The sequence below is a fragment of the Saccostrea cucullata genome, unplaced genomic scaffold, assembly GCF_032062105.1.
Source record: "Saccostrea cucullata isolate Sc308-1 unplaced genomic scaffold, CSIRO_AGI_Scuc_v1 ctg9934, whole genome shotgun sequence".
Classification (NCBI taxonomy): domain Eukaryota; kingdom Metazoa; phylum Mollusca; class Bivalvia; order Ostreida; family Ostreidae; genus Saccostrea; species Saccostrea cuccullata.
In genome coordinates this window covers 1-13,016 of record NW_026935854.1, presented here as the reverse complement: position 1 = coordinate 13,016, position 13,016 = coordinate 1, and the positions used below count along the sequence as shown (strand labels likewise).

Here is a 13,016-nt window from a genome sequence, read left to right as displayed (position 1 = left end):
TTTTACGGAAATCGGCTTTAGAAGTTTCATTACCCCCAATTCAGTCCACCTTCCTAAAAATTTCTTTACGTATTTGCTTTTAATACCTCTGATAATTCATTCTCAGAAAGCAGACATTGAAATAAATAAACGAAATGAAAAAAAAATTCCACCTCCCCTTCCCCTCCAGAATCACGTGTCCTCTTGGTGACATTAATACAATATCACAAGAGGAAACCCAATAAATGACCATGATACTTTTTATATAAAAAAAAATTCGATATGAAGATCTGTTATGCTGTCAAAAATGACCTCATCAGCCAAAATAATCTCTCACTGGGTTCTATCGTGGATGACTTGCTTTATACCAATTGTTGTGCCTCTATTTTTATACTGCGTTTGACTCCGGAATGTTCTGTCTTCCTAATCAATACAAAGAGCTTACTGCAGGTGTGATCGAATAACAGGAAGAGGGCTAAATCTTTTTTTGTAAAATGACCCTTACCTAATGACATTTAACGAACATTTCTGGGAAACATAATGTGTCATAAACATGTAATTTTAAGGTCGAATGGGTCATTGCTTCATTCTTTTTTTTTTTATCAATTTTTTTTTTTTGCAAGCTTTGGGGATAATTGTTAAAAAAGAAACTTGGTACTCTGAACCGAAAGTTGTGGGTTCTGGAGACCTTTACCACTTTTGTCACCACAGGAGATGAAAAGATAATGAAACCTCACTGCTCAATGACCCAGAGTGCCGAGTCTATACATTTGAAGCATTGTACTTAATTACGTTGACTTCTCAATTTGAGTGAATTTTTTTCAAACGGGGCGTCAAATAAGATTTGATCAATAAAAGGATTGAATGCTATTTATTAGATCAGTTTATCTGAGAGTCAAACACAGCTTGTTTGTTTTTGTACTGATTATCTTCCTTGAATTGTCACGTGATTTAGGCACCACGCGTTGAACATCTGATCCAAGGGTTCAGCTGTTAACAGTTCATTAATTAATGCAGCCATGGCCTATTCTGCCAACGACTAAGTAAAATCATATTGCGTGGATTTGTGTACTTGTAAAAGTTGTTTGTCTATATTAAATTTTGAAAGTAAAATTTGGTATTTGGCTTCTCTGATAATGATGAACATTCCACAATTTTCAATGGCCAGAATCAAGAGTTTTAAGTAAACTCTTGATTTGAGGCCCTTTACCAGTTTTTTAATGACATTTCAATATGAGTGAATGTAAATGATATATAACCATATTATATAAAACATTAGAAAATATTTCTGAAATAAATCCATGCGAAACATGTCCCAAACCGTTTGTTGTTTGTCAAGCTTCTAACATACAGAGGTCTTCCTTTTTATTTCAGTGTAGCGTTATACGAACAGTGAAGCTTGAGGAAAAGAAAAAAAAAATTTGTTTTTGTTTTCTACTTTATATTATACATCGATAACGTATTATCAATTAACAGAAGACGAGTGTAAGGCCATTACATGCATTTATGTCTCCCGCTTTCTCTGAAAGTCCGTCCATCTGTCTTTCTGTCTGTCTGTATTTTTATGTCTCTAATACTTTCGTTTTCTCCTGATATCTCGAAAAGCTTTGGAGCTTTTGAAAAGAAATTCATATAACTCCCGATGGCCAAAGAAAGACCCTAATAAACTTTTAGGTTAAAGGTCAGAGGTCAGTATCATAAATTTATAAATTCTGTCATATTCTTTTTTAAAATTTCTTAAAGTTTAAACACTAACATTTAATTTTTTCAGAGCGATATCTCGAGAAGCCTTATAGGCTGTACCAAAGATGGAAAGAAAAAATATGAAACAATGATTTTTTTTTCATTCAAACAAGGTATTGCTTCAAGAGCATTATTCAAAAAGTCAGAAACAACTGTTTTTCAAGAGGGTAATATTTCAAATCAAACCAAAGAACTAAGAGGCAAAGATTATAAATTTCTTTCAATCTTTCAATGGTCATATATACGTTTTTTTTCTTTGATCTGTTTAAAAAATCATCATTTTCAAGCAATATCGCTCATGTCAACGAACAAGAAAGGAACAGCCGGCAATAAATTAAATTGGCTTGACTTTGATGTCAAATTGCGTCTGAAGAAGAATGTTGACTTAAGTAAGCTAAGGTTCTATTTATGCAAATTTCCGGTTGTTTGATATACAGTTTTCAAATGTTATAAAGACCCAGCAAACCGGTCAATTCAATAAACATTTATTTCATATGAAAGTAATTTCATATCTCCATATGTTTAGTACTTTACATTTATGAAGCTGTTTGTGCTGATGCCTAAAATGATTAATAGAATTATTTTGTTTTGATCACTTGTTGTTTTTTTTTGGGGGGGGGATGTTTTTCTCGTAGAAGTTTATGAAAGGATGGAATCATAATATCTGATGTACATTTGCAAGTATTTAAAATAAGGGTTGTGAATAAATGGCGAGAAAACCATTTGTTACTTGTTGCACAAATAATATAACACTGCTGTCAAAACAAACATTTTAGGCATATTACTTTTAAATTACACATAAACACAAATAAAAGATTTTTTTCCTGGATTTCAGGATTTCTTTTCACAATATTGTAGTCTATAAAAAAGAGCAGAAATCAAGGAAATGGATCAGCGAGTAGAAACACCAGGATGAATTGCAAAAAAAAAAAATACCAAGGAAGTAGGTTTGGGTAGAACTTTTAGCCTTTTTTCATATTCACCTATTCTAAATTCAGTTTGTCCACAAGATATTTTACTTGCTATGGGTTTAAGTTTTATAAAGGTCATTATAATATTGACAAAGATATGCTTATTGCATGTTCAATATTGTTCTTGTTAATTTATAGTTCCTCTTGTTATCTTAATTATGAGCTGCAATAGAGGTCATATGCAAGGGGACCTTGACCTTGGAGTTTGGCTTACAGCCTTACTTTTCAAAAATTTAAATATAACTTTAAATTGGCCAAAACTTTTGAATGAGAAGAGAAAGAATTTTCATTTTAGACATGTGCATTGCTTGTGACCCTTTTTAAAAATACTATGAGTTTTGTCCCCGTGACCTTCACGTTAGATAAACTTTTTAAAAACTTAAATCTTGGTTATCACTGTTGGATGAGAGGATTTAGGGCTCTCACATTCTACATGTATATTACCTCTGACAAGACCTTTCAAAATACACTGTGATTTTTGACGCCGTAACATAGGCCTTTACGTATGACCTATTTTACAAAAGTGTTAAGTTTTGCTTATTACTTTTGATTGAGAAGAGATAGAGTTTTCATATTTGATACGTTTATTACCTGTGACAAAATATTTACGAACATGCTATGATTTCTGACCCCTTGACCTTGACCTTCATGTTTGACCATATTTTCAAAGCAAAAAATCAACTTTTGTAATAACGTTCGAAAGAAATATGATAGGGCGTTCATATTTGACACAATATGCCATAAATAATTACATCTCACCAACAAAGACACCGAAAGATGAGGAACACAATTTTTTGAATTTGCTTGCTGGATTTTAAAACATCTTTTCTCCGGTGGTACTGTTTTCATCCAGAATCTTTGGATTAATATACTTGTAGTTTTTCCCAGATTTGTTAACTAAGATATACATCTGATATATGCTGCAAAATTATATGAACGGCGCATTTTGTCTAGTGATTGTGGTCGTAAGAAATACTTCAGATGTAAGCTTATCTGATAAAATATTCAATAATATGGTAGATTAGTTTACGATTTCCATTTTCATCTCAAAATGAATTTGTCTATGATGTCATAAATATCTGAGTATAAATTATCATGAGGAGTGCTTCTTTAAATACGATTGATTAAAGTAAAATTTGAGATTTAGAATTACATGTAAATAAATTTATTAGAATCCACATCTGAATTATATCTCCTCTTGAAAATATTGTTGTACAGTGCCATTAAAGTTTATCATAACTACTGTTAATATTTCAATGAGAGTTAGAAAAAAAATTCTAGCACATTCACTGAAACGTGCAACATATATTTGTTTTCGAGGTTTTCCTGTCGTTAAGGAATACAACATAGGAAAATAATTCAAGAAAGATAATTCTACATTACACCAGACCTTACAAAGTACCTAGCCATTTATCCCAAGGCCGCTTTGAAGATAACACGGGCCGTTATTTGTGGATTCCAATTTCAGAAAAAAGAAAACACCGTTTTATGCATCGGCGTTATATGTTAAAATGATTTAAATATACAGGTAAGTAGCTTGATTGGCATAAAATTGCACAGAAGTATAAATTTATTTTTAGATAACTAAATAGACGAAGGAGGGTGTGTCCTTTGACATATCTCTGACCAAATTATTTTTTTTTTAAGTTCTATATACGCCATGATATAAATATGATATTGAACATATAACTTATCTTTTATATTAAGAGTGAAATGTTACTCATTTTTATTTTCGAGAATAAAACATTTATTTTCCTCTGAAACAATGGTTAATCAATATCTGTACAGCAGCAAAACATTTCTTTATTGACCGATTTAAATTCAGTTATTTCAAATTTTGTTCCTCCATATAACTGTTTTTATTAAAACTTAGATTCGCCATGGATCCTACCTACATTACCAACCGATGTGGCCTTTGCGAGGACGCTATAGCGCAGATTTTTTGTGATTTATGTCAAGTCAACCTGTGCATTTCTTGTATTGGAAAACATGTTTCTGATGATTACGACAAACATAAAGTGGTCCCATTTCAACAAAGAAACTCAACCTTGATTTATCCTAATTGCACAATACATCAAACAAAAAACTGTAAATTTTATTGCAAAGAATGCGATATTTCTGTATGTTCCTTGTGTTGTATAATATCTGATACACACAAGGGCCATACCATTTTACTTCTCTCAGATATCTATAATGTAAAACTAGAAGTCATAAACAAAGACACTGAAGAAATCGAAAACATTTTTTTTCCAACATGTGAAGAAATAGCTACAGAGTTAGAAACTCAGATATCTAAACTGGATGGAGAATATGAGAAACTAACAACAGCAGTGACTGAATAAGGGGAAGACTGCCATAGAGTAATCAATACCATTGTTGATCAAATGAAGGCAGAAATTGAAGAACAAAAATCCCAACATATGAGCATTTTGCAAAAACATTTAAATGAAATCAAACGTATACAAAGTCGGATTGACAAAACATTGCTTAACCTGAATAGAATTAAAGAATCAAATGAAGTGTCTCTGGCCATGGATTATATCTCCCAAACCGAAGAATTCAGCAATCTTCTTCCGAGAGTTCATGTATCACTACCAACGTTCAATTCAAAAACAAAAGAAATAGATCATTTCAGCAAGTTGTTTGGATCCCTGACACCGTTATCCAAAAGCAAAAAGAAAAATAGCTACACATTAAAGACATCTACCAAGGAGCTGTTGAAAGAACCGAAACTTTACACTACTATAAATACTAGGTACGACAACCTTCTCGGTGTTACCTGTTTCGGTGCAGAAATCTGGACAAGGACACTCAAGGTTAGTGATTTGAAATGTTACAACATTCATGGCTCACTAATGAAGACAATTCAAACAAAATCTGGGAGAATGCCGAATGATATAGCAGTGACAGATGACGGCGATCTCTTGTACTCAGACTGGAGTAATGGAACTGTGTATAAAGTAAGGAATGGACAGACAGAGGAGGTGATCAAACTTCAGGGCTGGACACCTATTAATCTCTGTGTCACGTCTTCTGGGCATCTCCTGGTTACTATGTGCAGTGACGATAAAAATAAGTCCAAAGTTGTTCGTTTCTCAGGTCTTAAAGAGACACAAACAATCCAGTTTGATGATAAAGGTGAACCTTTGTATTCAGGAAAGCATGAAACAAAGTACATCAGTGAGAACAGAAACCTGGATATATGTGTGGCTGACAAGGATGTCAGTGCCTTAGTTATAGTTAACCACAGCGGAAAAGTCCGATTTAGATACACCGGTCATCCATCTACTACAAAGAACAACAAATCATTCGTACCTTATGGGATAGCAACAGACAGTCTCGGTCAGATCCTTACCACAGACAGAGAAAACAACTGTATCCACATTCTTAATAAGGATGGCCTGTTCCTCTGTTGCATAAAAAACTGCGATTTAAAGTCCCCATATGGTTTATATGTCGATAAAAGAGACGATTTGTTTGTTGCAGAAAATTATACCGGGCATGTTAAGAAAATCCAATATATGAAGTGAAAAATAAAATATCATTTCAATTATTATACCACCTCCGATTTATACTGACTTCTCTATTACGAAATGTTGTATTTTGAACTGCAAAATTATCTATTTCTACATTATCACTAGAAATACAAGTTCATTTCTTATTTTCCTAATAGATCACTCAGTAATCTTTATTTAAATTAAAGATGATTGAAAGTTGACATAGTCTTTATTTGATATATATAGGATCTCCCATGATTTGTAGTTGGATATGATTTGTATCCAAGGAGTTGTTTTTTTATTTTACTCCAGAGACTTGGAGAGGAAATAAAAACACATAACGAGTTAAATAAGTCAAATCCAACTACAAATAAAGGGAGATTCTTTTATCTCATATTTATTTAGCTCACTCCTTCATGGCACCTGATCCCACCTCTGATGTTTCGGAGGTCCGTGTTTGGTCTGCTCCTATTTTATATTGTTTTATGGACTTTGATGTTGAATTTTGTTCGTTATCTCCATATCCTTCATTTAATTCTTCACAACCAATGTTTTGCACTGTTTTAAGGACTGCACTTTCTCAACTTCATCATGCTACCGCTAAAACCATTGTGACGTCACAACTGCAAGTTCTGTGGGATATCAAAAAAATTATCATGCTTCTGTTATAATGTTTCCTATATAAAGTTCAGAAGGTAGAATAACTATCCTTTATAGTCCACGCATAGCAAAGCTATACCCCGGGGTATAGTTTTTGCTATCCACCCTCGAAAAATTTTCATGCAATTGTTGCCGCCAATTTTGATTTCCAGCGATAAATCTTTAAACTGATGATGTCATAATTACTTCAGTAGCATTGTGACGTCATCAAGATTTCAGATTATTCTTGCAGAATTATCTTACTCCAAAAAATTCAAACTTCAGAAATTATATTATGCATCAGTATAATAAAACGCTTATCCACTGGTTGTGAGTGGGATAGCTCTTTTATCAAACCCGCGACAGAGAACTATTCCCCGAGGGCTTGCCCGAGGGGAATAGTTCTCTGTCAAGGGTTTGATAAAAGAGCTATCCCACTCACAACCAGTGGATAAGTGTATAATATCCAACAAGAAACATATTGACGCAAGCGTCAAAAATCGGCCGCAAACCAATTAATTCTTTCATACAATAAATTAGAAACTGAATTCTTCTATTTATCTGTTAATTAATATATATCCCTGTGACATTAAACATTTGAATGCGACATCCCAGGATTTTCTTCAGTACATAATACATGTACATTGCTACAAATAAAATGTATTTAAGCAACTTACTCATAGCCCTCCCTCTGTGTCCCCGCACTCAGTAAGTTTATAAACGAACTCTCGCGGAAGTTTGATGTTTAAGTAGTTTTAACACTTAACCATTAAAACTAACGTTTAAACTTATCTAACTAGAGATAGTTTAACATTAAATAAAACGTAACAAGTTTTCAATGCGGGGCTCCTCGCTCGCTCAGAGGATGTTGAAACCCCCAACTCCCTCCAGATCCGCCACTACATTTCTTCTCTATCTTGTTTTGGTGTGACAGGTGGACGGAAAAGGTTTGGCATGTTGTAAAACGCGCTTTATCCTTGTCTGTTGGAGAAAAATCTCCTAATATTCTGTCTGATAATAAATTAAGATTAAGTCATATTTTTGAAAAATTTCCGTATTAAAAGTACAATGTATATTTATATTTACACGTCAGTTTAAATTATATATACAACAAATCCTGTTGAAGTAGAGAAAGTAAAAGTTTGTTTTGACATGTATATAACGCGGTCCTTGCTTTAGACTATGCCCAACATGTGTGCTTATTTCTCCGCACTTCAGTTACGTCGGAGTTTGTCAATCAGGATTGGATGAAACATTTAACCCATTATTCATAAAATTTTAATTTTATGATTATTATGCGTTTTTATTTTACATTTAGACACTCTTTCTTAATATTCTATTACATGAATGTTAAATATTTTTTATTCAAATTGTTCTAACTCCGCAGAGACGCACGGCAACTTATAGAGAAAAGAGTACCAATTATTTTCCCATAGAACTCTATACAAACATTTTGTCCTCTCACTACTATACTAATTTAATTTCAGATAATTCCTTGGCATCGTTTGAAACTTTAATCCAAGCGCTTATAAAAAATCCCGGAAAAAATATAGGGTCCCATGGCGTTTATAGGTCAAAATTGCAGTTCTTTAAAACTTATAGGTATCGGCAGTAAATAACGCTCTGCAAAAAAAATCAACCCCCACTCTTACAATCTCCCCTGGTATTTCTATATTCTCTGTAATATTTCTATATTCCACCATTTATTTCAAATATTAATATTTTTACTTTGAAATGAAAAACATTACATACCTCATTTCAGCCAATCAGGTAATGCCAACCTATTCAGTACTCGACTCTACATTGTGCCACAAACAACGCCATGTGCTCAACCGGGGATTTGGTACTCTCATTCCTATACTTACATATTTACCTCTCCCAGAATTAGTCAATTTTGTAATTTTCAAAGACTTTATACTTACCAATGAATATGTATAAAATTTTAGGCCTGTCACTTCAGTGTCTTGGAAGCTGTGACAATCTTAATTAATGACACCTCCCTCCATTCAGTAGAATTCCAGGGAGTGAGAAACTGTCATTCCTTTGATGTGACCTGGATACAGTTGTGACTGTAATGAATAAAACATTTATAAATTGCATGATTTTGTTTTTTATTGTCAATAAAATGATATAAAGTCACATTTGTGTCATTTTTTTCATAAGGGTGGATTCTACCCAGAATTTTAAAAAGGCTCCAAAATTTGATAAAATATAGCTAATTAAGCAAAATTGAAAGGCTTTAAAAAGACTAATTCAGAATTTTTTTTATGCTTATGAAAAGTAAATTATTTGAGACTCTGATATACAAATTGATTCTTATCTAACCCCTCATGTTGCTTAAGTATGTGCAAAAAAGTATCACCACCCCCCAGTGAAAGACACTTAGAGAAATAGCAGGTGCCCCCTATTGTATTTGTTTTCAATAAATTTAAATGAGAGAAAATCAATCCTTTTGATAATAAATGAAAGTTCAGTATCTACAGTCTTATACAGTACAATCTTAATCTACAGGATGGAGTTTTTTGCATAGAAAAGGGGAATTTAGATCAATTTTTCAAAAATAAGAAATGCAAAAATTTTGACTTTAAACCCCAAAATGCACAACATAATAAGAGGCTGGAAGGTTAAAAAGTGGAAAATTTACCTGCTATGTACAGAAAACTGTCCGACAAAATATATCGGGTGGGTAGCGAGTCTCCGTCTTCTTCTTGTATAGAGAAAATGCCCTCGCTGAGCAGGTACCCAACTCTCCCGGGGCCGAGGAAGCTGAAAGATGAAAGTCCTCTATAGTGCTAAAAACAAAATAAATCAGAAAAATTAGTCAAATCACATCTTATGCATTTATTTAACAAAGGCCTAATCTTATACATGCATTTTTAAGTCATTCCAATAATTCCTGGAAAAAATCAGAAGTCTAGGTTCTCTACAATAAAGATTTTATGATGTTGAAATTCTACATGCCTGGTTTGTAAGTCTAAGGGAAGTAACTCTAATTACAAAAACTGGAAAGTAGTAAAAAATGAGTTGCCGAGGGCTACGCTGATGAAAAAACAAGCAGCAAGAAAGGAAAAATACAGACCTAAGTGTAGCTACACCAACGAAACAACTTCACTACAAATTCAGTACCCTGCAGTCCAAGTAAAGCAATCCAGAGAATCACACGCACTACCAGCCATATGTCAAGAGAGAAAAGTGTGCAACTTTGACATGACCACTATAGAATGCCCTTTTTAGGTTCACTAGAACTATTTGAAAAGATACCGTATGCAACCGTTAAAGAAATGAAATGAAATGAACACCAGGTCACAGCCCCTACAATGCCATACATGTACATATATATAGAACACAACACATAAATACACACATGTAAATACATATAATATTAATGTACATGCATATATTTATAAATACAAACTTACTTACACATAAATATTCATAATAAGAGCAATCTGATGCACTTTATTAACTTACTCCCCTCCTCGGACAATATCAAATGCACCACGCTATACTAATATCTACATTCTACTCACTACCCCCCCCCCCCTTTACCGAGAACAGAATTCCTCCAAAATCTCAACACATGAAAAACAATTCCATTTTTTTTTTTGCTATTTACCTCTCAGTGTGTCATCAATATTCGGATTAAGAGCAAAAAATCACTTTTCATGACTTTAAATTCATTTAACATTTTAAAAATTTGGGTCTCTATAGGGAAAAGAGTACCAATTATTTTCCCATAGAACTCTATACAAACATTTTGTCCTCTCACTACTATACTAATTTAATTTCAGATAATTCCTTGGCATCGTTTGAAACTTTAATCCAAGCGCTTATAAAAAATCCCGGAAAAAATATAGGGTCCCATGGCGTTTATAGGTCAAAATTGCAGTTCTTTAAAACTTATAGGTATCGGCAGTAAATAACGCTCTGCAAAAAAAATCAACCCCCACTCTTACAATCTCCCCTGGTATTTCTATATTCTCTGTAATATTTCTATATTCCACCATTTATTTCAAATATTAATATTTTTACTTTGAAATGAAAAACATTACATACCTCATTTCAGCCAATCAGGTAATGCCAACCTATTCAGTACTCGACTCTACATTGTGCCACAAACAACGCCATGTGCTCATCCGGGGATTTGGTACTCTCATTCCTATACTTACATATTTACCTCTCCCAGAATTAGTCAATTTTGTAATTTTCAAAGACTTTATACTTACCAATGAATATGTATAAAATTTTAGGCCTGTCACTTCAGTGTCTTGGAAGCTGTGACAATCTTAATTAATGACACCTCCCTCCATTCAGTAGAATTCCAGGGAGTGAGAAACTGTCATTCCTTTGATGTGACCTGGATACAGTTGTGACTGTAATGAATAAAACATTTATAAATTGCATGATTTTGTTTTTTATTGTCAATAAAATGATATAAAGTCACATTTGTGTCATTTTTTTCATAAGGGTGGATTCTACCCAGAATTTTAAAAAGGCTCCAAAATTTGATAAAATATAGCTAATTAAGCAAAATTGAAAGGCTTTAAAAAGACTAATTCAGAATTTTTTTTATGCTTATGAAAAGTAAATTATTTGAGACTCTGATATACAAATTGATTCTTATCTAACCCCTCATGTTGCTTAAGTATGTGCAAAAAAGTATCACCACCCCCCAGTGAAAGACACTTAGAGAAATAGCAGGTGCCCCCTATTGTATTTGTTTTCAATAAATTTAAATGAGAGAAAATCAATCCTTTTGATAATAAATGAAAGTTCAGTATCTACAGTCTTATACAGTACAATCTTAATCTACAGGATGGAGTTTTTTGCATAGAAAAGGGGAATTTAGATCAATTTTTCAAAAATAAGAAATGCAAAAATTTTGACTTTAAACCCCAAAATGCACAACATAATAAGAGGCTGGAAGGTTAAAAAGTGGAAAATTTACCTGCTATGTACAGAAAACTGTCCGACAAAATATATCGGGTGGGTAGCGAGTCTCCGTCTTCTTCTTGTATAGAGAAAATGCCCTCGCTGAGCAGGTACCCAACTCTCCCGGGGCCGAGGAAGCTGAAAGATGAAAGTCCTCTATAGTGCTAAAAACAAAATAAATCAGAAAAATTAGTCAAATCACATCTTATGCATTTATTTAACAAAGGCCTAATCTTATACATGCATTTTTAAGTCATTCCAATAATTCCTGGAAAAAATCAGAAGTCTAGGTTCTCTACAATAAAGATTTTATGATGTTGAAATTCTACATGCCTGGTTTGTAAGTCTAAGGGAAGTAACTCTAATTACAAAAACTGGAAAGTAGTAAAAAATGAGTTGCCGAGGGCTACGCTGATGAAAAAACAAGCAGCAAGAAAGGAAAAATACAGACCTAAGTGTAGCTACACCAACGAAACAACTTCACTACAAATTCAGTACCCTGCAGTCCAAGTAAAGCAATCCAGAGAATCACACGCACTACCAGCCATATGTCAAGAGAGAAAAGTGTGCAACTTTGACATGACCACTATAGAATGCCCTTTTTAGGTTCACTAGAACTATTTGAAAAGATACCGTATGCAACCGTTAAAGAAATGAAATGAAATGAACACCAGGTCACAGCCCCTACAATGCCATACATGTACATATATATAGAACACAACACATAAATACACACATGTAAATACATATAATATTAATGTACATGCATATATTTATAAATACAAACTTACTTACACATAAATATTCATAATAAGAGCAATCTGATGCACTTTATTAACTTACTCCCCTCCTCGGACAATATCAAATGCACCACGCTATACTAATATCTACATTCTACTCACTACCCCCCCCCCTTTACCGAGAACAGAATTCCTCCAAAATCTCAACACATGAAAAACAATTCCATTTTTTTTTTTGCTATTTACCTCTCAGTGTGTCATCAATATTCGGATTAAGAGCAAAAAATCACTTTTCATGACTTTAAATTCATTTAACATTTTAAAAATTTGGGTCTCTATAGGGAAAAGAGTACCAATTATTTTCCCATAGAACTCTATACAAACATTTTGTCCTCTCACTACTATACTAATTTAATTTCAGATAATTCCTTGGCATCGTTTGAAACTTTAATCCAAGCGCTTATAAAAAATCCCGGAAAAAATATAGGGTCCCATGGCGTTTATAGGTCAAAATT

At 33.2% G+C, this 13,016-nt stretch overlaps 1 protein-coding gene and 1 long non-coding RNA gene across 4 annotated transcripts; one reads left to right on the top strand and one right to left on the bottom strand.

Annotated features, from left to right (window-relative positions):
• The first annotated feature begins 5,077 nt into the window (after positions 1–5,077).
• Positions 5,078–6,223, top strand: LOC134243967 (uncharacterized). The gene has a single exon (XM_062726214.1). It carries the CDS (start codon positions 5,078–5,080, stop codon positions 6,221–6,223), a length of 1,146 nt encoding a protein of 381 aa, XP_062582198.1.
• A 2,444-nt stretch (positions 6,224–8,667) lies between these two features.
• Positions 8,668–11,921, bottom strand: LOC134243964 (uncharacterized). Of its 3 annotated transcripts, none has more exons than XR_009987147.1 (4): positions 11,778–11,921; positions 10,886–11,202; positions 9,474–9,621; positions 8,668–8,898 (listed from the first exon to the last, which is right to left on the bottom strand). It is a non-coding gene; the product is annotated as an uncharacterized LOC134243964 (long non-coding RNA). The 3 variants fall into 3 exon arrangements; XR_009987146.1 differs by having other exon boundaries at positions 11,056–11,202; XR_009987148.1 differs by having other exon boundaries at positions 9,474–9,595; positions 11,056–11,202.
• Positions 11,922–13,016: the final 1,095 nt, after the last annotated feature.